Below are 26,825 nucleotides of genomic sequence, written 5' to 3' on the forward strand. Positions count from 1 at the left end.
CACCTGAGGCCAATAGGTTACGTTTGTTGAGTTTCCTGGGAAGTGATGAAAGGACCGCATTGTAAGTGGGGAATAAGTGGGGGCGTAGACCCCCTCCTCTGTTCAACGATGGCTTCTCAACCCGGGTTTAGATGGCTTCCTTGACACCTCTTCAATCTTCTCTGTCTAAAGTCCAGTTGCCCTTGAATTTAAAGGTCCAGTGTGTAATATTTCTGATGCTCTATTGACAGAAATGCATTATAAAAGATCCACAACTATGTTTTCAGTGGTGTATGAAGACCTTACATAATGAACCATTATGTTTTTTTACCTTAGAATGAATGTTCTTGGTGTACATGAGTATGTACTGTACATACCATAAACCTTTGAATAATAGCCCGGGCTTTTAGTTGCTAAAATCACTGAATTGACCTTGCCTATATTTGAGACAGGCCATTATTTCCTTTTGCACAAAAACTGAAATAGGCTACTATGAAACAGTTTATTTATTTAAAAAAGTATGAATATTACTTGTATATAAATGATCAAATAAAACCAATACACGTTATTCATTTGAACTAGCTCCGACATTTGTATTAATGATCTAAGCAGCTTAGAAGCAGCTAAAGCGGGGCAGGAGGCTGTCAAGTAATAACGTACATGTATTACAACAATGCGTTCATTGTGAATTGTTCCTATTATATCGTGTAAGTTACACAGAATCAAAAAATGTGTGTATTATACCTGCCCAGATTTGACAGAGTTGAATTATGGATGACAACTTAAACTCTAACTCAAATTCATTCTCTGCTCCACAGCACAGCTTCACGTAATATAGTTGATAGTTTGCTTCAGTTTACCAGTCTGTGCTTGTTTTTGTATACTGTACATTGTCTGCTAAGTAGCAGAAGGGAATTACAAACCACGTCATTTACAACCATGTTGTAATGTGACCATTAAACCTACCTTGCATCTTGAGAAGGATTACAAAGTTTGGAGCAAATTGCGTGTTTTAAAGTATCTTAATTGCCTCCAGTTGACCATGTTGGTTTAGTGAGCCAAACTACTAATAACTATAATCTTCACCTTATTATTGACACTGGCCTGGACCGGTCTCTTTCACCTCATGCAGTACTGTACCTCATGCACTTGTTTTCTCTGGAAAAAGGCAAAAGAGCCTTAGGTTTCCTACTGACCTAGTGGGGAGTTGTTGGACAGGTCATATTTGCCGATCTCTAGGAATCGTCCATGTCTGGCTAGGCAGCGAATACTAGCCTGCAGCTTTTCCTCAGCCAGAGAGTTCAGCACCACATCCACACCTGAAACGCACACACACACAAAAATACTACATATGTCACAAAAAGTGTATTTACTTTATGCAGTGGTACCAACTCATTGCTTGTTCAACAAACACAATTGTTTCTTACTAAAAACACTCAAGCAGTCTTATATGCAAACGTCTCAATCTGTAAATTATGTAAATGACAATCTTTAACTACTTAAATTAAACTAGCCATTTAATCGTCAATTGTTATATTAGTTTCAGCTGGAGAAAATACACTATTCTGTGATGTCATTTGACTTGTTTATTTCAGGAGCCTCTCAATCCCAGAAATCCTACAAATCCTAAAGAGAGAACACATTGAAAGTGTGTGAAGCATGGTATGTTGAACACAACTTGTTGCAACAGAAAGAGGTATCTGACCTTTTCCCTGTGTGTGGAGAAGAATGTGCTGTTCAAATGAGGTGTCTCTGGAGTTAGTGAAGGACTCTGCTGAGAGCTGGGGGAACCTCTTCTGCAGATAAGTCCGCTTCTCCATTGAGCCTAACGATACCATACACAAAAACTTATAAAATTTTACAGTTTAAAGATTTTTACAGTTATTATCTCATAATAGCAACTCAATACACTTAGTCTCACAATCACAAAAGATGTGTATATCAAAATTATGACCTAATATTATTGCAAATGAGATCTCATTACGAAAAGACACAAAAAAAATTTGAATGACAAGAAAGTGGGCTTTCATATAAATTGAATAAACCACAGTGAATAAGAAATCCTATTAGAGCTCATTTTCTGTCACTATGTGTAATGTGAGTGTTAAATACTAACCAACTGTCGTGAAGACTTTACATTTCTTGCTGAGTGCTATGGCGATGGCAGCTTGGCCGACCCCCCCTGATCCTGAGTGGATTAGAACAGTTTCTCCAGGGCGGAGCCTTCCACGCACCACCAGAGAGTAGTAGGCTGTGGCGTAGACCACTGGTACCGAAGCTGCCTGCTCCAGTGTCCTGCATACGCACAGGTGCATCATATTATTTGCCACATTAACATAGCAAGGTTTATTGAGCCCAGCCGAGGAGATACAGTGCCAGCATACAACATGTGAACACGTTGAATGCCAACACCACATCTGAAGGAGAACATCTTTTGGTCCCTTTTATGTTTCTACAGTTACATGTAGGGCTGTACATAACAATTATTTTTCAGACATTAATTGGGCTACTTTACTTAAAACTTTAAATGTTTGACATGGATTTATTTCAATATTGAGTAATGCAGTATGATAATCAAATGAATTTGTGTGGGGCAAAGAAAACAACTCAGTGCAGACAGTCATAGAATGTCTTTAATGTTTAGATTCAGCTGTTTTCTTGCTCATACGTGGCTGTTATTTAAAAGAGAAAATGGTCGAACGTTAGATGACACGTTAACGTTACCATGACAGCAGCGGGGTAGAATTACTTTTAGATTAGATTACTTTTAACATGAAGCCATTGAAGAAACACTTAGAAAATCATGCTGATAATGTGCTGTGCTTGTGTGGAGACAAAGAAAACATGATTTGCGGTGCTGCCGTCAGTGCTCCACAAGTTCATGTTGTTTCACGTATTCGTGGACAGCAGTTCTACAGCAGTGAAGCTATGTCCAGTACAGAGCTCGTGGAGCAACAGGTTGTTGAGTGTCGAAAATACTCAAATAACAAAGTTTAGACGGTCAAAGGTGCGGCCTTGTAGCTGGAACTTGTCCGGGTGAATCCCTGCTAACACCGGATGCATGCGACACTTCGACGCACGTAATGCGAGTCAACGTATTTACGTAATCGGTTACGTCGACGAATCACCCCAGCCCCAGTTAAATGAGAGAAATAACTAGAGCTGGAAGGTCAGTGAACACTTGTAGGGTCAGCTAATGACTCTAATCTAGATCTGTCTTACCTTTCCTCTCTTACATCAATCAAGAGCCCTTAGAATCGAACAAGTATATAAGTATATCTTCTTTGGACAGTAACATCTGCACTGCTCTGTAAGGATAAAATTTTGAGCTGCACTTCTGGCCATACCCAGAACAATGCTGTCAAGATAGGTGCTTTTCCTTTGACCACTTCTGATTTACCTGATAGGGGTGTGGCCAGATAACATTCTTCAAAAGTGTGCTTTCCATTTGATCTAGGTCGGCCATCATCAAGGACGTTTCAATCCCTTAAATGTGTCTCAGATGAAACAGAGGTGGTTATAAACATAGCGGACTACCAGGTAGGTCAACACACTACTTACAGACACAAACACATATGAGACACTGAGGCGAGACCAGCGGATACAAGAAAAAGGCCATAAAATGTCTACAACAGCTACAGAAAGAAAACATCATGTGTGAACAGTACTTCCGTTTGTATCCTGGAAAAGCCATTCCATTAGAGCTGTGCGATATGGCAAAAAAATTCATATCCCAATATAGGTCATTCCATATCCCAATAACAATAAATATCCCAATGCAGAAATTTTTTGTAAATTCTATGAAATATTATAAACTCATGATTTTTCTCTGCATCATAAAGGTGGGTTAAGCTATTCTGGAGAAATCTAACATCAGGACAAATAACATTACCATGATACAGAAGGGCTGGGCGGTATATATCGGTATATGAGGTATACTGATATAATTTCAAAAGAGATATAAGATTATACAATACTGTTTATACCGATATAGTTTGATGTTAATTAATTTTTCCATAAAATCCTGCCAGCGTTTGCTCCTCTCTCTCTTTATCTTAGGTCTTTATCAGCCTCTGCTGGCGACCCATAGAAGCTACACATGCATCCATACTTACGTATTCGTCTTGTCGAGATTGACAAAAACAGCCCACTTGCAGCCCTCAATATTTCAATGTTTTGGAAGCTTTATGTTATTTGGAACGTGGTTGTATGGAGAGAAATAATGTTTTGAAGATAACTTAAACCGTAAATATGGCCAAAACATGGACATTCGCCTGGGATATTTTTGAAAGTTTGTGTAATAGCTGTTGTATAAGAGTTTCTTTTCATCAAATTTAAAGTTACAGTTGCATTCCCGGTGTATTAGAAGATATTCAGGTGCATTATAATCTACCTTATGATGGTTTATTGCATATGACGACCAGCTACATTGAGGGGTACTATCTCTGGGTACTATCTGCAATGGAAATCTGAGCACGGCCAAACCGAGTCGAGGAGAGTTGAGCTGGTACTTGTAATGGAAAAACGGCGTGGGAAGCTGACGTGTTTGCAGAAGACGTACGTTAGGTCTGTGAGTGTGAAGAGAACTGAAGGAGGCAAATTTAATAAGTGAGTGATACTTAAGATGGAGAATGAAGTATAATTAAAACAGTGAAATAAGAAACAAGCTAAGTTACTAAAAATAGTAAAAACATGCCCGCTAAAACTGCCCCGCCCCCTCCCCAGAGCTTAGCAGAAAATAAAGATAAATATTTTATACTGGAATTCTGCCTAACAGTACCGGGATATGACTTTTTGGCCATATCGCCCAGCCCTATGATAGAGTAAACAACAACACAGTAAGTAATGTAACTAACATTAGCTAGGTTGTGGGTGAGCAAGCTGTTGCTACTTGCTGCTGCAAAGTAAACATTAGAAGACGAGATGGTCCCAGAGCAACACAGCTGCTCTATACAGCCGCAATACAACTCTCCTGCTGCTCCAGTTAACATAACAGCATGTCTTGGTCAACTAGAAAGTAAGCTTAAAGTCCGTGGACAAGTCATTTAACGTTACCTGACAGACACATCATGCTGAAATTGCTGGAATAATGTTGTGTGGCTCATGCACTCTCTTTGGTATGAAGTCCTCCTGTTCAGTAGTAATCAGTTATGAGTAAACTTTACTCTCCTCCGCGTTTGTTTATTCCTAATGCAAATTTCTTCCCTGCAACGACAAGTGTGGAAGAACGGACCGCGGTAAAGTTAGTTTAAAGTTGGATATTAGTTTTACGATGAATAGTCTACAGATGTCTGTCGAATATCCATCTTTCCAGTACAACGGAGGATTCTACAGCTAGACGTATGGCTGTGCCATGGGCTCACCAGTATCCCCAATTGTGGAGTGGAGAACTCCTTCAGAGGAACAGCACTGAGTCACTGGTATGTGGATGACACAAAATTAAGTGCAAGCCTTCAGAGAACACATCAACTCCGTGGATAGTAACATCAAGTTCACACAAGAAGATATCCATAACAGCAGTTAGGCCTTCCTGGACTGTGCTGTACACATCAAAGAGGACAGGAGCCTGCAAACTGAGGTGTACAGGAAACCTACACACACAGACCTACTTTTCGATTCCCACCACCCACTGGAGCACAAGCTAGGGGTGATCAGAACCCTGCACCACCGAGCTGACAACATACCAGCCCAGCGCCCAAGCCAGAGAGAAGGAACAGAACCACCTGAAGGGGGCACTTACAGCCTGTGGAAACTTTGTGAAAACTGCCACAAGATCCAGGAAGAATAACACTACGGGGAGTGAGGAAAAGAAGGTCGAGTGTAGCTACATTGTGATTCCATACGTGTCTGGATTATGAGAGAAACTCATGGGAATTTTTAAACACACCACATCCCTGTATTTTTTAAAACTAAGAACATGCTAAGACATATACTGGTACACCACAAAGACCGCACACCCAAACACAAGAAAAGCAATCTAGTGTATGCGGTCCAATGCAGTGAAGAATACACAGAGCTGTATACTTGGGAAACTTAACAACCACTACACAAATGCATGGTTTAACACAGGTCAAGACTCAGCAGTTTATTTACACCTGAAGGATAAACGACACTCGTTTGAGTACCACCAGGTGCACATTTTAGACAGAGGATGGATGGCTTGAAAGAGGTGTCAAGGAAGCCATTTACACCCGGATTGAGAAGCCATACCAATTCTTTTTGTTATAGTGTACTGAGCACCTGGTCCGTACTCTGAATTCTTATCTGAATTTGCAGAGTTTTTGTCAACTTTAGTCCTTAAAATGGACAAAGTTATTATTGTAGGGGATTTTAATATTCATGTGGACGTTGAGAATGACAGCTTCAGTACTGCGTTTATCTCTCTGTTAGATTCCATTGGCTTCTCTCAGAGTGTTCATGAACCGACTCACTGTTTTAACCACACCCTCGACCTTGTTTTGGTGTATGGTATTGAAATTGAACATTTAGTGGTGTTCCCTCAGAATCCCTCTTTGTCCGACCACTGTTTGATAACTTTTGAGTTTGTATTGCTGAACTACACGCCATTGGGCAAAAATTTCTATACAAGATGTCTGTCTGATAGTGCTGTAGCTAAATTTAAGGATGCGATTCCATCAGCTCTAAATTCATTATCAAGTCAACTCCTATGCTAATTTCAGTCCCTCCCAAGTCGATCATTTTGTTGATAGTGCTGCAGGCTCACTGCGAATGACACTCGACTCTGTAGCCGCTCTGAAAAAGAAAATAATAAAACAAAGACGGTTAGCTCCATGGTATAATACTGAAACTCGCAAATTAAAGCAAATATCGCGGAAACTTGAGAGGACTTGGCGTTCCACCAAACTGGAAAATTGTCCTTTAATTTGGCAAGATAGTCTCAATAATCTTAGTCTCCGTAATGCCAGAGCAGCGTACTCCTCGTCATTAATAGAGGAAAATAGGAACAACCCCAGTTTTCTTTGCAGCACTGTAGCCAGGCTGACAAAGAGTCACAGCTCTATTGAGCCAAGTATTCCCATAGCTCTCAGTAGTTACGACTTCATGAGCTTCTTTAATGATAAAATTCTAGCTATTAGAGACAAAATTCACCAAGACCTGCCCTCAACTGGCACCAACTTATCTCTAAACTCAGGAACCTTAGAAACAGCTGTAAAACCAGATATATGTTTAGACATTTAGGAGAGGCAGAAACATCAGATATATTGTTGTCAGTTCCATGTATAAAGAACCCACTCAAACTAATTGGCTTTCACTACAACTTTATGGGAACTATAGGTGTGGCAAATGTGTACATTGTTCAAACACATTTGACACTAAAACATTTAACCATCCACAGGAAAGAAATACAACATAAAATAATTTATTTATTGTCTATCTACCCATGTTGTGTATGTTTTGAAATGTCCTTGTGGCTTAATGTATGTGGGCCAAACTAAACGGAATGCAGGGATTGTGCTTGTCACATGACCTGCACAGGATCTACTTAACACACCTGTAAGTGCTTTTGTAATTTCACTGTGTGAGCCTGAAGAAGCAATGGGCAAAACGCGTTGCTCACAAATAAAGTAGTAAGTCAGATCAGTGTGCTGTAGTTTGTTTTTGATTTTTCATGTTTACACTGCTTTGCTTCCCTCAATCTTTACCAACTAACTTTAATGATTTCTTCATCTAAACCATCGGCCTGCCTCTTAGACCCCATCCCGACTAGGCTGCTTAAAGAAGTTTTACCCTTAGTCAGCACTTCTATACTAGATATGATCAATCTATCTTTATCAACAGGCTATGTACCACAGTACTTTAAAGTAGCTGTAATCAAACCTCTTCTGAAAAAGCCCAACCTTGATCCCGATGTTTTAGCCAACTATAGACCTATATCTAACCTTCCATTTCTCTCTAAGATCACGAAGAAAGCAGTCACCAAACAGCTGTGTGACTTTCTACATAGTAATTGTTTAGTTCATCATAGCACAGAGACAGCACTGGTGAAAATTACTAATGACCTCCTTATTTCATTAGACAAAGGACTTGTCTCTGTTCTGGTTTTATTAGATCTTAGTGCTGCATTTGATACAATTGACAATCAGATCCTATTACAGAGACTGGAACATTTCATTGGCATTAAAGGAACCGCTCTAAGCTGGTTTAAGTCTTATCAGTTCGATTTCAGTTTGTGCATGTTAACGATGAATCCTCCATGCACGCCAAAGTTAGTCATGGAGTTCCACAAGGATCTGTGCCCAGACCAATCCTCTTCACTTTATATATGCTTCCTTTAGGCAATATTATCAGGAAACACTCCATAAACTTTCATTGCTATGCAGATGATACTCAGTTATATCTATCGATCAAGCCAGATGAAACTCAGTTAGCTAAACTTCAAATGTGCCTTCAGGATGTTAAAACCTGGATGACCTGTAATTTTCTAATGTTAAACATGGAAAAAATTGAGTTATTGTTCTAGGGCCCAAGTACCTCCGTGATGCATTATCTAAAGATATGGTTTCTCTTGATGGCATCGCTCTGGCCTCCAGCACCACTGTAAGGTTTGATCTTTGATCAGGACATGTCTAAGTCTTACATTAAGCAAATTTCAACGACTTTTTTTCACCTACGTAATATTGCAAAAATCGGGAACATCCCGTCTAAAAATGATGCAGAAAAACAAGTCCGTGCATTTGTTACTTCTAGGCTGGGTTACTGCAATTCCTTATTATCAGGCTGCTCGAAAAAGTCCGTTAAGACTCTTCAGCTGATCCAGAATGCTGCAGCACGTGTTCTGACAGGAACCAGGAAAAGAGATCACATTTCTCCCGTCTTAGCTTCTCTGCATTGGCTTCCAGTAAAATCCAGAATAGAATTTAAAATCATTCTTCTCCCCTACAAAGCTCTTAATGGTCAGGCACCACCTTATCTTAAAGAGCTCATAGTACTTTACTACCCCACCAGAGCAATGCGCTCCCAGAATGCAGGGTTACTTGTGGTTCCTAGAGTCTCCAAAAGTAGACTAGGAGCCAGAGCGTTCAGCTATCAAGCTCCTCTCCTGTGGAACCAGGTTCCAGTTTGGGTTCAGGAGGCAGACACCATCTCCACATTTAAGAGTAGGCTTAAGACTTTCCTCTTTGATAAAGCTTATAGTTAGGGCTGGCTCAGGTGAGTCCTGAACCATCCCTTAGTTATGCTGCTATAGGCCTTGACTGCCGGGGGATTTCGGGGGAAATGAGACGTTAAACTGATGTTGTGACTCATTGTGCTCATTAAAGATCAAGCGATCTTTAATGAGCACTTTAATAATCACATCACTTGTCACAAAGAGTACGGGGTTCCACTTGTTTCCCCAGTCATGACAAAATTCCCAAACTGGCTTTCTCCATCAGGCCATCTAATCATCCAAAGCAATTGGCTCAATGTTACCCTACCTCCCTCAAGTTGATGTGTGGTAAGCGGTCTGGTGCAAAATGGCTGCTGATCATCACATAAGTGGGTGCCACACATTGGTGGTGGTTGAGCCACCCCACTTCACTCTAAAGTGCTTTAAGTTTCTATGGTAAAGCGCTCTATAAATGTAATGCATTTTTTAAGTATTATCATTATTAACATTAGCTGGCCGGCTAATGCAGACCAGTTGCTAACGTTATCCGGTGCAAAATACTATAGTTCCAAGCTGTCCACTTTACAGCAAAGTGTTATTTCTTCAGGTTGTCACATGAAAAGATATAATAAAATATTTACAAAAATGTGAGGGTGTACTCACTTTTGTGAGATATTGTACATGCTGGTTTCTTTAAAGTTGCATGTAATTGCTGGTATAACTTTGACCTACCAGCAATTTATGGCAATTTTGGTTAGCTATTAATTTATTATTAATTAGAGTTCCAAAGTGATACATTTAGTATATTTGTTTAAACTAGATTAGGCAACCGGTTACCAGTTTTCTCTTCTTTAAGCATGGTGCCCTAAGGTGAATTCTATTATCATTAAAAACAGTAATAAATATAGCCGCAAGCGGTGATTCACGGGTTCAAACCTTTTTCTGCCATCAGGGCGGCTGTGGCTCAGGAGGTAGAGCGGGTTGGCCGTTAATCGAAAGGTTGGCGGTTCAATCCCTGGCTCCCCCTGGTTGCATGTCGAAGTGTCCTTGGGCAAGATACTTAACCCCAAATTGCCCCTGGCAATTCCGCCAGTGTGAATGTTAGTTTCCGTTTGAGCAATTAGTGTGACTGGTGAATGCATGTGTAAAAGCGCTTTGAGTGGTCGAAAAGACTAGAAAGGTACAAGTATGGAGCATTTACATCGTGATTTCAATATACTTTCACTGCATTACACATTATAACATCGTTATAAACACATCCCGTGAGTTCTGTAATGATGGGAAAAACTGTTGTTGATTTATAGTCTGATTTGTGTCATGCTACACCCATTTCTTGCATTTGTAGCATACCCAAGTGGTCAGTTTGAACAACTCTCAATGTATGTGTAGTGTCCTTATGTAGACATATCCTTGAAGTTATTTGTGATTTGTAGTCTGATTTCCGTTATATCACCTGCAGTTTGTTTGAATTTTTTTCGTTATATCACCTGGGGTTTGATTTGAATGAAACTTTGAGGGAATGTTTAAAGTTACTTATAAGGACATATCCTGTGAGATTTGTGATGTATGGAGAATTAATGTGTGATTTAAAGTGTAAATTGTGTTAAATGTTTGATCCGTCAATCTCTGGATAAAAGAAAGGTACGACCTTAACTCCGGACTATTGTGGACACTGTGGAGGGAAGGCTTCCAAGTTTCTCTGTCAATCTTATGTTATTTTGACATAAATTGACTCCAAAGCACCACTAGAAGGCATGTTTTGCTTGTAAATACATTTTCTGTGACATCTACTCTATTGTTGAAAAAAATAAACAGCTGAAGAATTATGCTGTCAAAGACTTAATTTCATTTAAAGACTGATTGCATTTATAAAGACTGACAATATACAATTTTGAAAGTCACCACTGTAAGTTAGTAAGGACTTCACATTTTGTTAGTGGCATTAAGTTCAAATAACTGCTGTGTAAAGTTCTAAGCTATGATCTATTACCACTGTGACCCGAGGCAGGAATCGAACCAATGTCTGGCACAGGAGGTGGTACTTTGAGGACTGACACTGTACCACTACGCTATTGAATTACTCCTTTTTGTACAACAATTTGAAGTACTGTTGATGGGAAAGTGCATTTGCCTTAAAAATGAAGCTTTTCAGCTGTCATTTTGGTATTTTTAGTCAGAGCTTAAGAAGCTGAACATGACAATATATGTGCATGTGTCCACATACCAAACAAGAAGGAAGATTTTGCAAGTTGAAGAGTAGGGTGAGAGAAGGAGAAGTCAGTCAGAAATTTCTAATGGAGTCACTGAGAGCACGAGTGTAGGCTACCCATCAATTAAGGTTCAAAACTCAAAAAGTAAACCTCCACTGATGAATATTTTGGCATTTTGAGAGAGAAAAGGCATGAAACTAAACATGTTTTAACAAACACCAATTACAACTTGGAAAGATCTTTTCTACAGTTTAAAGCTCAAATGGAGTCTGTAGCTGTACATATTCCGGAGCAGTAAGCTCTTTTATTTGAGTAGGTTGGAGGAAAGAGGAGTTGGTTTTGTTTGTATGGAAGTTCCAAATAAAAGGAAACAAATATGTATCAAAAGGTTTTCTGTTTTTTTAAACCATTTGTTAATTGAATTTACAGGACAATTGCTATATCATAATATATACAGGTATTCTGATATATACGAGATGTGATTTGGGCCATATCACCCACCCCTATTTGTAATCATACATTTCCCCAAAGAACCACTATGAAACTGTCTCTCAATGTGGCTACAAATCCACAGCACCAGATCTTCACCTTGGTTTCCAGGTTTTTCCTTTCATACACCCCATCAACCTTCTGAGACAGCACAATGGCTTCCACAGAGCAGCTGCTGAGAGCAGCTACTGCAGACAGGTACTGGACAACAATTCCAAATCACATCTCAGACTCATCCTGCTCTGATTGTAATGTGCACAATCAACACACCCATACAAAATGCACACACACACCATATTTAAAAATGTAACACGTACCAGCTGGAGGGAACATCCCAGAGAAACCGTTTGTCAGCATCTACACTTGTAGCCAGGCCTTTAGCAGGCAGCAGCCCCATCACACGCCGACCAATCGGGTCATAACCGGAAAACTCCATACCTAACATGCACTGCTGCAGAGCAAGGTCACCTATGCAATGAACAATGACAGTAATGTAGTGATAGTTTTAATTGTGGGTGCTTGAATTTTGACCTGTATTTCTATTTTTGTGTAGTCTACATTAACAGTGGTTAATAGTACTATTGTTATAAGAACCAAGAAAGTACAAGATTCCTTGTGTGTCTTATACACACACACACACACTTTACCTGGAATAGCATCTGGTGGCAGTTTGCCGGTGGCCAGCATTATATCTCTAAAGTTGAGTGAGCTGTAGTAGACACGACACAGTTGCACGTTGGGGTTGCTGGTCACAAAGTGGCGGAGTGGGGAAGCAATCCAGCGCAGAGAAGACAAGTCACCTCGAGTCAACACATTGACGTATGCCTGCTCAGTCAACTCTTCTTTTAAATCTGAAAACCGCAAAACACAAAGAAATGCTTCACTGGTAGCCATGGACATCACACATTCTGAAAATAAAACAAGTTATAGGCATTAAACAGGTCTGAATATATCCTTTGTCAAATTAACTAACTCAAATATATAGGTTGTGTGAAATGACAATAAGCAATATTTTGGTACCGTGACTGATGAGCTGATGCCTGAAGACGCCCCAGTGTCCGTCTCTGAACACATTCATGACCAGATCCCCTTCTAGCACTGACTGCATAGACTTATGGGCTGGCTGGAGGCTCGGTACTGCAGAAGACTCGTTTAGATTGGACACAAACGCACAGCTGGTGACAAGGTAGGAGAAATGACATAAAAAGGGAACACACTAAAAAAAACACAATACATGAATGTAAGCGAGACAATACCTTCATACAAGATGGCCACTAAATGAATGTTGGTAAGAACTGTGTGAAGTCTGATGTGATAATACACAAGCATACACTGGTATTTACAACTCAAACCTGCAAACCCCAAATTTAAAATTGCAGTACTACTAAAGTGCCCATTATGACAGGCACAGTTGGCCCAGTGGTTGTGAATTGTATTTACCTATTACGCTTACAGTAGACTGTCTTTAGGCCTAAATTCTGTTACTGTGACAACACCAGTACAGGATTGTGTAGGGTGAGTGTATATATCCTACCGTATTCGGTTGCCACCTGGCTCCTGCAATAGACAGTTGACCATTCCCACAATGCCACAGTGAGGCTTGGAGGCAGTCAACCACACTGGACAGTCTGATGACTCTGCAATCATCGCCTGCAGCACAGATCCACATAGTAACCCCCAGTTATGACTAATGTCACATTTGTAAATGATGACTGAAGTCACAAGGAAACTGTATTCAACATACTTTGAAGGTTCTGATATATAGGTATGACATAAAATCCTGTTTAGTTATTCAGACTTGAAAATAGTTCATGGGGTCACTGTTAGACATTTCAAAAGCCAGACACACACAGAAGGTTATTGAACCCACCTTAAGTGTTTCCACCCACGTGTAGTCAGTTCTGTCCACAGGTAGGAAAACGGGCTGTTTGGCCAGAGACTGACGGCGACAAAGAAAGAGGGCCGTGCCATAAAAAGATTTCCTGACCGCCACCAGGTTGAGAGAGGCCTCAGAGAACACCTTCTCCCACTCAGCCTGGAAAGAAGAGGGAGATAATATCAGCAAAACATCATCTCCCATTAACCATTTAATGTGATCTTAGCATCTCGGCATACTGATCACGTCATTCACTTATTTCTTTGAACTTCCAGCTTCAAGGGTGTTAAAGTTATGTAGACTGAAAGAATGATGCTTTTATCAAACTGAGGAACTTTTCTGAGGATTTTTATCCTGAAGGACCCAGTCACTGTGATGACTGTAATGGTGTGCTCATACTGAAAGTGAATCCAGCGTTTCACGGGGCTTGATTACATACAGCTATCATTGTACTTTACTGTGAACAAGTTAGCATAGCATAGCCTGGATCTATCCGAACTCCATTCAGAAAACAAACAAAAATGTTGTTGTCCTGCTGACTTGCTGACAGACCTGACAAAGCATAAATTATTATTAAAATTATTATATTAATGTTTAACAAATCTGCATCATATTTTAGTTATTCCGGCATTAGTTTGATCTGTTCATTGCAAATAAATCACAGCAAAATGTTTACTTTGGGTTCATACAGCTGTAGTTTATTTGCGTGTTTAGGAGGGTCAAACATCGCAGTAAGTGTTGCCACTGACCTGTGTGAGCAGTCCTTGCTGGCTGCTGCTCTGAGTAGTGCCAGAGAGGAATGCAACGGTTTCCCCCAGAGTCTCTCCCTTCAGCAAGGTGTGGATAAGAACAAACCCCCTTTGTTTGGCTCCAGAAGCCAGATTTGCCACCAGCAGTGCAGGGTCCTTCCTTACAGGGCCCCAGGCGTGGTTACACACCACTAGGTCTGCCCCTCCTACTACACCTCCAGGAGCCGCACACATCAGGGGGTCCCACTGAGCTGATGTAACTGCCAGCCTCTCAAGGGTGGCCTGATGGGGGGTAAGAAGGTCCAGGTTGGTTGCTGTGGCAGTGTAATCCACACGCAGCATGGGCTGGATGTTGAGGAGGGCAACCAAGCGAGAGAAGAGCTGACTATCGTTGGAGAGAGCCTGGCAGTGGTCGGAGAGGTGAAGAGGGGTGGAGATTTTAAATATTCTGAGACTGAAGCATCAATTAGTCATTCTGCATTTAAAGGAAATTTTCTATTGGATTTTCATCTAGTTTTCAGTCTTACCTCCAGGACTTTGATCTTTCCAGGCATGCTATTTTCTATGGTGATGTCCAGGCAGTGTCTGAGGGCCTGGCTGTCGAGCAGCCCCTGCAGCAGGCTATCCTGCAGCAGACACGCCCTCTCCTTCTCCACTGTCTGTTCTAGCTCAGATCGAAGGTTCCCATTCAGCTCCAGGCTGCAAAGCAGGGCCATCAGCCGCACCAGGCCGGGCTCAGAATTTTCGGGGTTGGGTAAAGGACCGTCTGACTCCACTTGTATCCCGGGGATGGAGAGCTTGACACCATGAGGGGCCAACTTTTGCTGCAGTCTGTGGATTAAACCTGGATGGACAGAGTGGGACAAAACGTTCAAAGGACATGTATAAGCAGATGATACCAAAAAAGAAAATGCGCTGATTAGTCAACATTTTGTTGATTTTAATGGATGCATCAGTTTCTCTTCATGCATCAGAAATAACATTTGACTGCTGTTTTCATGTGAAAAAACAGCTTGCTTTTCAGTGGCTTGCTTTACAGAACAACTCAGGGATGTTCAATAAAAGAAATATATTAAACTCTGAAGAAAGCAGTCAGTGATAGTACTGAAAATACCAATGACAGACAAACTCCCTTCATCATTTGGCTACGAATCACGTTCTTTTGTGGACAAAAAAAAACGAAGGGGGGAAGGATTTAAAAAATATATTTTTGACTATTTTCAAAAGAATTTTCTGAGAGCCTATTGTAAATACCTAATAATACTAGTAAAACAGAAAACTAATGTCTGCTTTTTTTTAGGTTGTACCCAAGGTTTGTTGTCATGGCAAGTTATGCTGCATCTCTAACCTGCTTTATGAACCGGTTATATATGTGGTTAATTCGATTCGATTTAACAAATTCGATTTACTTGTAGATTTACTTTCTCTGGGATTATTACCCGACTCCCTCGCTCCATAATTTTTTATTACAGTGGACCTAATATAGAGTTGTGTAGCTTTATATCTTAATCATATTACACATTAAAGAAGAGTCCATAAAATACTAAGAAGATAGAGAATTACAACAAGAACACTATTGGCCTCAGGTGAAGATATCAATGGTCGTTCAGTCTTGGCCACCGGTAGTCCTAACGTCATTACAGCAACCAGGAACACTAACAAACCAGCAGTATCGATGACCCTGGCAAACGACCCCACTGAGGTTAAATAGCTGAGTTTCCCTGCCAGTCAGTCAGAACTGAAGAAGTCCTTTGGATGAGGGACGAAACGTCTTCCAGTATCTTCAACCAAGTCCAGTTGCCCTTTACTTTAACCTTCGTTGGATAACTATGACCTGGATGACTGAGAATCTTCATAGACAACAAGAACACTGTGTGTGTAATTACAAATTTACTATCAACAAGCCTCCTCAGCTTTGTTGGCTACCCCGGTATTAGATTTAGCCGTTAACATGGCTTTTGTCAACCCTGACTTTCCTTGATAAACCCGGGTTAAAGAGGTCATATTATGCTCATCTTCAGGTTCAAAATCTTATTTAGGAGTTGTACCAAAACAGGTTTACATGGTTTAATTTAAAAAAAACACCTTTTTTTTTTTCTTCATACTGCACATTGCTACAGCTCCTCTTTTCACCCTGTGTGTGAAGGCTTTGTTTTAAGTATGGAGTAATACATCTTGCCTCTTCATGATCTTTGTAGGGAGTTGCACATGTGCAGTTCCTAGTTAAGGACTACTAGCCAATCAGAAGCAGAGAAGGGCCGGTCAGTGAGAAGCCGGCTTCGGTTAAGCTATGTATCCCCTTACCAGTTTAGCAACATGGACTGGAGCAAGAGTTTCAGAGTGGTGAGTTATTAATCTGTAACAAAAGTATCTTTCATCCATAAAGTTATAACTGAGCTCTGTCTCTACATCACAGTAACAACTTTATGTCCATTGAATGCCTGGAGGGTAGCTAGTGTTTGGAAGGAAGAGGTGGTGTGTCCACTTGGCGAGCATTATATGGAGGCGCATTTTGCTGTGACTCACAGGGATGAAAGGGACGCTGATGTTTAAACTCCCTTCATAGTACAGGCCTCATCTGCATATGATCACAATGAAGTAATAATCCTCATTCGAAGTAATAAGGAATGATACAGCCACAAAGACGACAGAGATTTTGTTTACCTTTGCAGAGCCTCAGCTGCTCTGCAAGTTTCCCATTGGCTGTCAGGCACTCCATCTCCACATAGGGAACAAACACAAACTCCTCCAGGGTAGGGGGATTCTGCTGCTGCTGCCGACGGGGTGCCACAGTGGCATGCAGACCGGAGATCTGGACTCCACCAGCAACAATGTTGTCAAGGCAACGGTTTACGTGGACATCCACAGCTACAGGAATGAGAGAAATATTCGATGTGGAGTTCAAGACTTACAGAAGCTCAACATGTTGCTAATCATATCCAGCATAAAAAATCTTTACCCCAGCTGTGGCTGTGCTAAAAATAGTGATAAACAGGAAAGTGCCTGTGCAAATACAGATTACAGAAAATTAATTTTGAATAGAATGACAATGTTGGGATGCGTGACAACAGCAGTAACGGCAAATGAAACTAATTACTTTCTCAAATTAAATAACACAATTATAATTACTGAAATTTAAATGGACTCAACTACAACTGTTTTGATGGCAGACAAACACAGACTTGTATTTTGTGGTTTATGATCCATTGTCACCCGACTTTATGGCAGGCAATGAATAATGTCAATGCTGCCCTGGAAAAACGGACATTATTTTTCCATCGTTGAGATCAAGGACAAAAATATGGTGAGTAGTGCAGGTGTGAAAACTGTATCTACATCAATGACAAGTCATTCTAATCTTCTGAAACAACACACTTGCACAAAACTAATCGCCAGTATATCCACATTTTGCTACATATCCAACAGTTGCTACATCAACTACTTACATTTCATCATTGTGATAATGGGTACAATGGCTCATGAAATAGAAATTGTGACAGTTGTCTTTCCCCACTGCAACACTAACACTTATACAAGAACTGAAGCAAAGAGTAATGCAAAGGTTACTTTCCCTACTTACTGTTTATTTTTATATGCATTAGTTGGTAAAAAAAATTCAATTACTTTTAAGAGAAGTAATGAGTAACTTCAACTATTTACTAATTTTCACCAACTTGCACAAAACTGTTGATACCACACACCTTCCTTTCCGTCAGTGTACTTGCAGACATTCGCCAGATGGACAACTGGATCAACACACACTGAGCGGATCCTGGTTGGCAAACGCAGACTACGACCCGACAGGCCAACCACGATCATCTGTAGCATGGTGTCCAAAAAGGTCACCCAGTTTCCTGTCCACTGCAGTTTCCCACTGTCTCCTGGAAACAGCCAATCACATGACATGACCAGAGTGCTACTAAGGTCTGGGGGATACAGAGGTCTTTTAACTACTGCCGTTTGTACTGTCTTCTGGGTTTCATATTTGCATTTTAATAAAATTAAATATAAAAAAACAATCGCAACTAAACTTCAAAGAAGGTTTCAAAGACAACACAAACACACACCACTGTTACCTGCATTGTTGGACTCCAAGATGCCTTGGAAAGCATTCCCATAGTCATAACCACGCAGTCGCAGCTCTTTGTAGACATCATGTGCCGTAAGCCTCATTTTAGGGTCACCTTCATCGTAGGCAGCTTGTTGACTTATCCTACTACGGAATGAGTCAAGGGCTGCATCCTCCAGAATGCTCACCTTACCTGAAAATCACTCATATGAGTAAGACCAGGACCAACCACAACAGAGAATATAGTGCTTGTAAAGGTACTGAATGACACAGATCAAAAGTAAAGTGAAGATGAATAATGTAAAATACTACTAATACTAATATAAAAGATACATGAAACAGTACTGAAACAGCACTATTTATTTGAATTTTCAAACAATATTTGTACAAAAACGACCTACCACTGACAGCCAGGTTTCCATTCTCTGAAACCTCAAACTTGTTGGTGGCAGGCATGAGACGCACCTCCAACTGGACTGAGCCTGGCAGGAAGAAAATGGTGAAGAGAGAAGACAGACAGAGAGGCTAAATCAGATGAATATCGAACAGGAAGTCAAACAGCTCATCAGTCCATCCCAATCAAAGATCTCCGATCTCCCCCTCCAAGCCCCTGTGATCACACCCTTCTGCTCTGCTCTCACCGGTCTTTGGCAGGATCGTGGCCCTGTGAATAGTGACGTCCTCAAAGGTTACAGGGGTGATTTCCATGACAACCCCCAGACTTCTTAGCAAGGTACGCCAGGCTAGCACCAGGTAACCCGTCGCCGGATACAGGACACGACCATCAATGCAGTGTCCAGTCAGGTAGTAGTCTGTAGACTCTGGGTTTATGTCTGTTGTTTGTCAAAGAAGAGTTGGACACCAGGTACACCAAGTGTCAAATGAAATAAGAGAGTACTGTTTTCTTAACATGAGCCAAAAGAGCAGATGCAGAACTGTGTTTATTCATTCATTCATTCAGATGTATATTTCTTACCAATCTTATAAACTGTGGCAGAACTGGTTCCTCCAGAGCCAGAGGAAAAATCCTCTACCTTGGGGACATCCCAGGTCTGGGCATGGTCCCACTGCACCAAGGGGGCAATCAGAGGGGTACCAACTGGGACAGGGTACTGCACCACTGGGCAGAGGCCGTTCCCATGTACGTTGACCCTAAAGAGGTGCATTAAAAATAATTGCAAAATAAAACTATATGAAACCGCTTCCAAGACTGCTAAAAGTAGAGAAGCCCTAATGCACTAAAGTCAGTAAATGCAGACAGAGAGGCATTTACTGACCCGTTCATGTAGATTTTGCCTATGTTTGAGAGGAAGAACTCAAGGTTGTTGGTGTGGCCTCTCTTCATCAAGGGGAGGATGGAACACGTGTGCTTCAGGCTACGCTTCAGGATGGCCTGTGCACAAAACAGACAAGTTGAGCAATGGATGAGAAGATAAATTTCGTGTTCTTGGTGATGCAATCTGCACAACACAAGATGCAGTGCTAATACAGGAAGTGTAAAACGATGTGGTCGGACTAGGCTCAGTTTAATGCAAATTGAATGAGAAAATGTTTCTACAGTATGAAATACTATATTTTATTTGCCTTTCCTAATGGATACTATCGCAGGCACGCACGACACACAGTTCACCCTCCTCTAGGGATGGGTATCGCTACTCAATAACTTTAAGGCATCGACCGAAACAGCACAGTATCGGGTAGTATCAGAACGTCTCCAGTCAAACCAGTACCTTCATTCCATACCTTTTATAACCAGATCGCGCTAAATGTATGATATTGCTTGTAGCCAAACATGCAAGCAACACACCAAAAGAAAGGGAAGGGCACGTCTCGTTTTTCCATATGTGCGTGCAGCATAGACTGTATCGGAAAAAGTCTAGTGGACGGCAATAGGTGGCCCGCAGGCCAGAAATGGTCACCAGCAATAATATCTGGCCCACAGCCAGATTGCTTTGATAGCAGAAAAATAAAAAATAAATAAATTGATAGCGGCTGGTGCTGAAATAGATCAACAGTTACTCACACAATCACTTCCTCTGTGCTGTAGAGTGTGTGTGTCCCAGCGTTGGATCCGCATTCATAAACGTATGGACGCTTATTTTCATTTCCCTGAGGAAATTCAGGGGAATCCAATCACACATTTACTAGTTTTAGACAGTTTTTTCAGCGGTGTATCAAGCAGTCTTTCAAATGTCCTTCAGAACTCTTCAAAGAAAAAGCTCTCAATAAACTCGACAAAGCATTTCTGCAAAGAAAACGTCCTCGCGGTTTATTTTTTTGGAGACACAATCCTTTATTGTGAGCATGTGTAAAAAGTGTCCTTATAATCAATTTGTTTAACAAGAGAGAAAAAAAATAGCCACAATTATTTGGAATCAATCTTACAACCTTCCCAACGGGAGTCTCACACAGTACTGACTGTGCTAAACGTGCACACAAGCATTTGAAATAATTTGTCTGTTGTTTAAATGTAGCCTATGTCATCATGGACATGCTACACATACAGTGCCTTGCGAAAGTATTCGGCCCCCTTGAACTTTGACCTTTTGCCACATTTCAGGCTTCAAACAAAGATATAAAACTGTAATTTTTTGTGAAGAATCAACAACAAGTGGGACACAATTATGAAGTGGAACAAAATTTATTGGATATTTCAAACCTTTTTAACAAATAAAAAACTGAAAAATTGGGCGTGCAAAATTATTCAGCCCCCTTAAGTTAATACTTTGTAGCGCCACCTTTTGCTGCAATTACAGCTTTAAGTCGCTTGGGGTACGTCTCTATCAGTTTTGCACATCGAGAGACTGAAATTTTTGCCCATTCCTCCTTGCAAAACAGCTCGAGCTCAGTGAGGTTGGATGGAGAGAGTTTGTAAACAGGAGTTTTCAGTTCTTTCCACAGATTCTCGATTGGATTCAGGTCTGGACTTTGACTTGGCCATTCTAACACCTGGATATGTTTATTTGTGAACCATTCCAGTGTAGATTTAGCTTTATGTTTTGGATCATTGTCTTGTTGGAAGACAAATCTCCGTCCCAGTCTCAGGTCTTTTGCAGACTCCATCAGGTTTTCTTCCAGAATGGTCCTATATTTGGCTCCATCCATCTTCCCATCAATTTTAACCATCTTCCCTGTCCCTGCTGAAGAAAAGCAGGCCTAGACCATGATGCTGCCACCACCATGTTTGACAGTGGGGATGGTGTGTTCAGGGTGATGAGCTGTGTTGCCTTTACGCCAAACATAACATTTTGCATTGTTGCCAAAAAGTTCGATTTTGTTTTCATCTGACCAGAGCACCTTCTTCCACATGTTTGGTGTGTCTCCCAGGTGGCTTGTGGCAAACTTAAAACAAGACTTTTTATGGATATCTTTAAGGAATGGCTTTCTTCTTGCCACTCTTCCATAAAGGCCAGATTTGTGCAGTATACGACTGATTGTTGTCCTATGGACAGAGTCTCCCACCTCAGCTGTAGATCTCTGCAGTTCATCCAGAGTGATCATGGGCCTCTTGGCTGCATCTCTGATCAGTCTTCTCCTTGTATGAGCTGATTTGCAGTGGTCTGATACTCCTTCCATTTCAATATTATCGCTTGCACAGTGCTCCTTGGGATGTTTAAAGCTTGGGAAATCTTTTTGTATCCAAATCCGGCTTTAAACTTCTCCACAACAGTATCTCGGACCTGCCTAGTGTGTTCCTTGTTCTTCATGATGTTCTCTGCGCTTTAAACGGACCTCTGAGACTATCACAGAGCAGTTGCATTTATACGGACACTTGATTTCACACAGGTGGATTCTATTTATCATCATTAGTCATTTAGGTCAACATTGGATCATTCAGAGATCCTCACTGAACTTCTGGAGAGAGTTTGCTGCACTGAAAGTAAAGGGGCTGAATAATTTTGCACGCCCAATTTTTCAGTTTTTTATTTGTTAAAAAGGTTTGAAATATCCAATAAATTTCGTTCCACTTCATAATTGTGTCCCACTTGTTGTTGATTCTTCACAAAAAATTACAGTTTTATATCTTTATGTTTAAAGCCTGAAATGTGGCAAAAGGTCGAAAAGTTCAAGGGGGCTGAATACTTTCGCAAGGCACTGTAGATTGGTTAGATTCTCGAGATAAAATCGTTCAGTTCATTTAACGGAAACAACGAGCCCCACAGTCTAATTCTTTCAGATTTACAGGTGTAACCTGCATGGTAAAACAACAACACAAAAAAAAGGGCCAACTCGCATTACATTTGGAGTGCTTGTTAAGTCAAGGCCGCTCCTTAAGTCCGAATGGGTTTGTTCCTTGATTATTTATATTCCTTTAGTCTGTAAGGGTCCATCGATCAAAAGAATCAAAACAGCAAGTTGTGAATCCTGTCATGTGAAGTCCATCGCTCTGTCTGCTAACTTCTCTCATCCTGCACCCTGTTGTTGTCTGTTGGAGCTAGATCAAATGAATGACGTATATTTGATATTATTAGATAATTTTTATACAAGTAATATACTGTGTTAAATAAATGAACTGTTTCATAGTAGCCTATTTCAGTTTTGAGCAAGAGGAATTAAAGGCCTGTCCCAAATAAAGGCAGGGTCAATTCAGTGATTTTAGTAAATAAAACCCCGGGCTATTAATCAAAGTTTTAGGGTAGTAATTTGAAAAAAGTAATTACAACAATAAAAATAATAATACCAATCAACTACTATGGCCTCAACAGGTGGCATTTTATGCAAGGTATCAAATGAAGTACTCTATTGGTATCGGTATCACTTTAAGGATAATGGTTTTGCTACTGGCATCTTAAAATTTTAAACAATACCCAACCCTACATTCCTCTTACCAATTCAAGAAGTGGAGTGTAAAAAGAAGAACCAATGGATAACTCCATTAGAAGCTGGTCAAGTTCTCAAATAATGATGTTTGCTAAACTGGTGATACACTGTTTGTGTGTGCAAAAAGTGCTCAAACAGCTTCTTTTCAAGAGTGTTGCAGTCCATCAACAACATGCTGAGCATACCTGCAGTAGAGCATGAGGTGCTATCTCTACCACCACAGCGTTTTCAGGCACCAGACTGAGGCCTTCCTGGAACAGCACAGGGCTCACCAGGTTGTTGACATGGTAGTCAGCTGAGCTGTACAGAGCCAGAGGAGAGTCCCATTCAGACTGAGGAATGCTGGTGCTCACCCAACGGGCTGAACGCTGCCGCGGCATCTTGATCACCTACACAAAAGATGACATTTTATATTATTTATTAGTAATCAATTATATGCCAAAAAGCATGAAACATAACTGATCTGGACTAGACAACTTGGTTCCTACAGTTAGAATAATGGTGTTAATAATCTGACGTGCCTAGTAGCCTGGTACTGTAGGACAGCAACAGAGTGCAGAGAAGAAAGACAACATTTCTAGATATATAGCAGCCAAAACTTTCATTATGCTGAATTTGCAGGATATAAAACAGTTCTCATGAAAACATTTAATTAATAAACAAGCTAATTAAATGCATGACAACATACCAAAAATGTAATATATTACTACACTAAAGACAAGTGGGAATGTCTTCCCTGTAGCTGTCACTGTAACAGCAGCAGTCAGAGCTTCACTGTTGCATAATGCTGAAACACAGCACAGATATTACCTTCTTCAGAGCAGCCAGGAGGGTTGGGGCGATGGAGGCCATGTAATAGGAATGGAAAGCGACTCCAGCGCTGCGCACCTCCTTTGCAAACACTCCCTGCTCTTTCAGCTTGGAAACATATTTACTAATCGCTTCCTGATGACACAAACACACCACATCTGTCAAGATACATCCCCCTGCACCTTGTAAAAAAACAAGATGAGTAAAAGCCAATGTAACCTTGATTACATTAGATACTAGAGAATATGTTGTACCTGTACTACCTTACATTGGTTTTACTTTGTTTAAAGCATCGAGGCACATTTTGTGTTGTTATGTTATGCTAGTTAACAACTACTACTGGTTCCTTCTTCTCCTCCTGTTTGTCAGAAAAAGTTACGATGTCACGCTAAAAGTGAAGGTCGTGTAAGTTTGTTGACCAGTTTGATTAGCTGTGTGCATCATTTTCCACAGTAGTTTTCCAACCTGTAGTATAAAGCACTTGTAATATTTAAAGCAATATTTAAATTACAAACAAAGGTTTACCTAACTTTGCAATTTCTAGGATACAAGGTAACTAATCCTGCAACAAAAAAACATTTACAAAATCAACACAATGTGAGAAAATGGAAATTAAAACTTCCCAGACTTAAAGAAAGTTAAGTTATCAGACTGTGTAAAATTCAGGTTCTCAGTGTGTTAGTGGGGCTATAAAAGACGGACCTGCGGACCGGAGATGGTGACGGTGTCCTCAGCATTGTGGCAAGCTGGGACCACTCCTTGAGGACACTGAGCAAGACATTCTTCCCAGGTCAACCCTGGAACACAGAAAGCAAGCACAAAGGAAAAAAAATGTGCAAAAAATAAAAAACAACAAAAACCAAACAAAAATAATATAAATATAACCACTGTTGTCTGTCAGTGTCTGGTACACAAACAGTTAACAGTCATCCTCAAATTAGCAAGACAATAAGATAAACCAAAAGGCATCATCATTGCTTTGCATTATAACTATCAAATGTAACTCATTGCATTGTGGTTTCAACCTAAACTAATAAACCTATAGACAAACATATGCAGTGTCTACAGAGTCTTGGTGACAGAATGATCGCTTATGTATAGAGGACAGTGGGATTGATGCAAAACTTTGTGTCCAGGCATGTACAAGACTTTCTGCAACTCAGTAAAGCACATCTTGATTAGTTACAAGTCTGAAGCCACACAAAATTGAGGCCAGTGAGTCTTCTCAATAAATGATAGAATGAAAGTTTTTAAGTTTTTAAAAAGTCGCACTACTTCTCTAAGGATAAGGCTCGTGATTTATTTTTGGTTTTTATAGTCTTTCACAGAAAAATACCTTGATTATAATGATAAAATGAGTCTGTCTATTAAAGTAGATTTTGAATCAGATTTTCGGTTTCAATCTAAGAATTGTTTAAGTTGTAAGCAGACATTTATCATCGCAGTTTACAGTAAATGAGGAAAGTGAAGAGGAGAAAATTTAAAATGAGCTGCTGATTATGCATCACACTCCCTATGGTCTGATTTTCAATCAAAATAAACAGATTCAATATTTTTTAATGAAACCCTAAGTACTTGTTAAACAGTAAAAGTAAAAGCAGCTCAGTCTGTTAAGACTTGGCTTGGAAACCAGTGGGTTGCCACCTGAGCAAGGCCCTGAACCCAGAGCTGCAAGATGGCAGCCCACTGCTCTTAAAAAGGATAGGTTAAATGCAGAGAACAAATATCCCCTTCCCCTTCCCTTTTTAGGGCATTCAAGTCCAAGTCCAGCTCGGACCACAGATATGTGTGGACTGGTAGCTGGAGAGGTGCTAGTTCACCTCCTGGGCACTGCCAAAGACGGCCTTGAGCAAGCCCCTGAACCCCCATGTGCTCGGGACGCCGCACCACGTGGCAGCCCCCTCACTCTGACATCTCTCCATGTGTTGCTATAGGTCCTGTTTGTGCATGTGTGTGTATTTCAGACCTGTGTAAAATACTAAAATTAACAACAGAGAGAAAACATTGAGTTTCCCCTTGTGGGATTATTAAAATATATCTTCTTCTTCTTCTTCTTCTTCTTCTATCTTCTTCGTAAAACCCGACTTACAGAAAAAGAAAAATAGCCTGATTAATAAAGCCAGCCAGGCTGAAATGACCTTCATTTTTAGTGGTTAATGTCAGTGATGAAACTAAACAGTAAATGCTAGAAATTGTCTTTCTGTTGCTTAAAACCCTGGTGTTCAGAGAAATTTTAAAATATTGAACCCACCTTCCCAGGCCATTAAGAACTTCACACGTTGAATTTACCCTAACTACTGGATTTAAGTTCATCCAAATCGTCCGTAGCATTTCAGAAGAAATCATCTGAATTACAGACATACAGTTGACATACTTCTGAAATCTGAAGGTTTTCATTCCAAACAAGCACATTCCACAATTATTTCCTTCTCTCTAGACAGTGTGCTTTATTCATAAAACCAGCTGCTGAAATAAGGTAAAGAATGCTCTCTCTCTTACCGACTGCAGCCATGCCTCCTGGGGGAAGGTTGGCCTCCTTGATGCAGCGGCCTCTCCAGTAGGCAGCCAGGATGGCCTCACTGTGAGTGAGGGAGCCATCAGCGTAGCCACAAGCCAGCTCTCCTACGGAGTGTCCTACGATGCCATCAGGCTGCAGACCCAGCTTAGTGAGTAGGTCGATCTGAGCTATCTGTAAAGAGATGCGCCACAGCAC

General features: G+C 40.6%; 1 protein-coding gene across 1 annotated transcript in view; it reads right to left on the reverse strand.

The window, feature by feature from the left end:
• fasn (fatty acid synthase) overlaps positions 1 to 26,825 on the reverse strand; it is an 80,622-nt gene that overhangs the window by 12,258 nt on the left and 41,539 nt on the right. The window contains exons 11-31 of the mRNA XM_038735140.1: positions 26,612 to 26,801; positions 24,815 to 24,909; positions 24,113 to 24,247; positions 23,488 to 23,691; positions 19,759 to 19,874; positions 19,458 to 19,633; positions 19,123 to 19,314; positions 18,883 to 18,963; positions 18,489 to 18,674; positions 18,114 to 18,293; positions 17,077 to 17,280; positions 14,940 to 15,256; positions 14,413 to 14,814; positions 13,658 to 13,822; positions 13,322 to 13,437; positions 12,808 to 12,962; positions 12,435 to 12,638; positions 12,105 to 12,255; positions 2,096 to 2,274; positions 1,685 to 1,804; positions 1,176 to 1,298 (exon numbers count right to left, since the gene is read on the reverse strand). Of these exons, the coding sequence (XP_038591068.1) occupies positions 1,176 to 1,298; positions 1,685 to 1,804; positions 2,096 to 2,274; positions 12,105 to 12,255; positions 12,435 to 12,638; positions 12,808 to 12,962; positions 13,322 to 13,437; positions 13,658 to 13,822; positions 14,413 to 14,814; positions 14,940 to 15,256; positions 17,077 to 17,280; positions 18,114 to 18,293; positions 18,489 to 18,674; positions 18,883 to 18,963; positions 19,123 to 19,314; positions 19,458 to 19,633; positions 19,759 to 19,874; positions 23,488 to 23,691; positions 24,113 to 24,247; positions 24,815 to 24,909; positions 26,612 to 26,801 (3,691 nt within the window). The remainder of the gene's footprint in view (positions 1 to 1,175; positions 1,299 to 1,684; positions 1,805 to 2,095; positions 2,275 to 12,104; positions 12,256 to 12,434; positions 12,639 to 12,807; positions 12,963 to 13,321; positions 13,438 to 13,657; positions 13,823 to 14,412; positions 14,815 to 14,939; positions 15,257 to 17,076; positions 17,281 to 18,113; positions 18,294 to 18,488; positions 18,675 to 18,882; positions 18,964 to 19,122; positions 19,315 to 19,457; positions 19,634 to 19,758; positions 19,875 to 23,487; positions 23,692 to 24,112; positions 24,248 to 24,814; positions 24,910 to 26,611; positions 26,802 to 26,825) is intronic.

This window comes from Micropterus salmoides, unplaced genomic scaffold, assembly GCF_014851395.1.
Source record: "Micropterus salmoides isolate LMB-PRFRI ecotype aquatic unplaced genomic scaffold, ASM1485139v1 Ms_hic_scaffold_21, whole genome shotgun sequence".
NCBI lineage: Eukaryota > Metazoa > Chordata > Actinopteri > Centrarchiformes > Centrarchidae > Micropterus > Micropterus salmoides.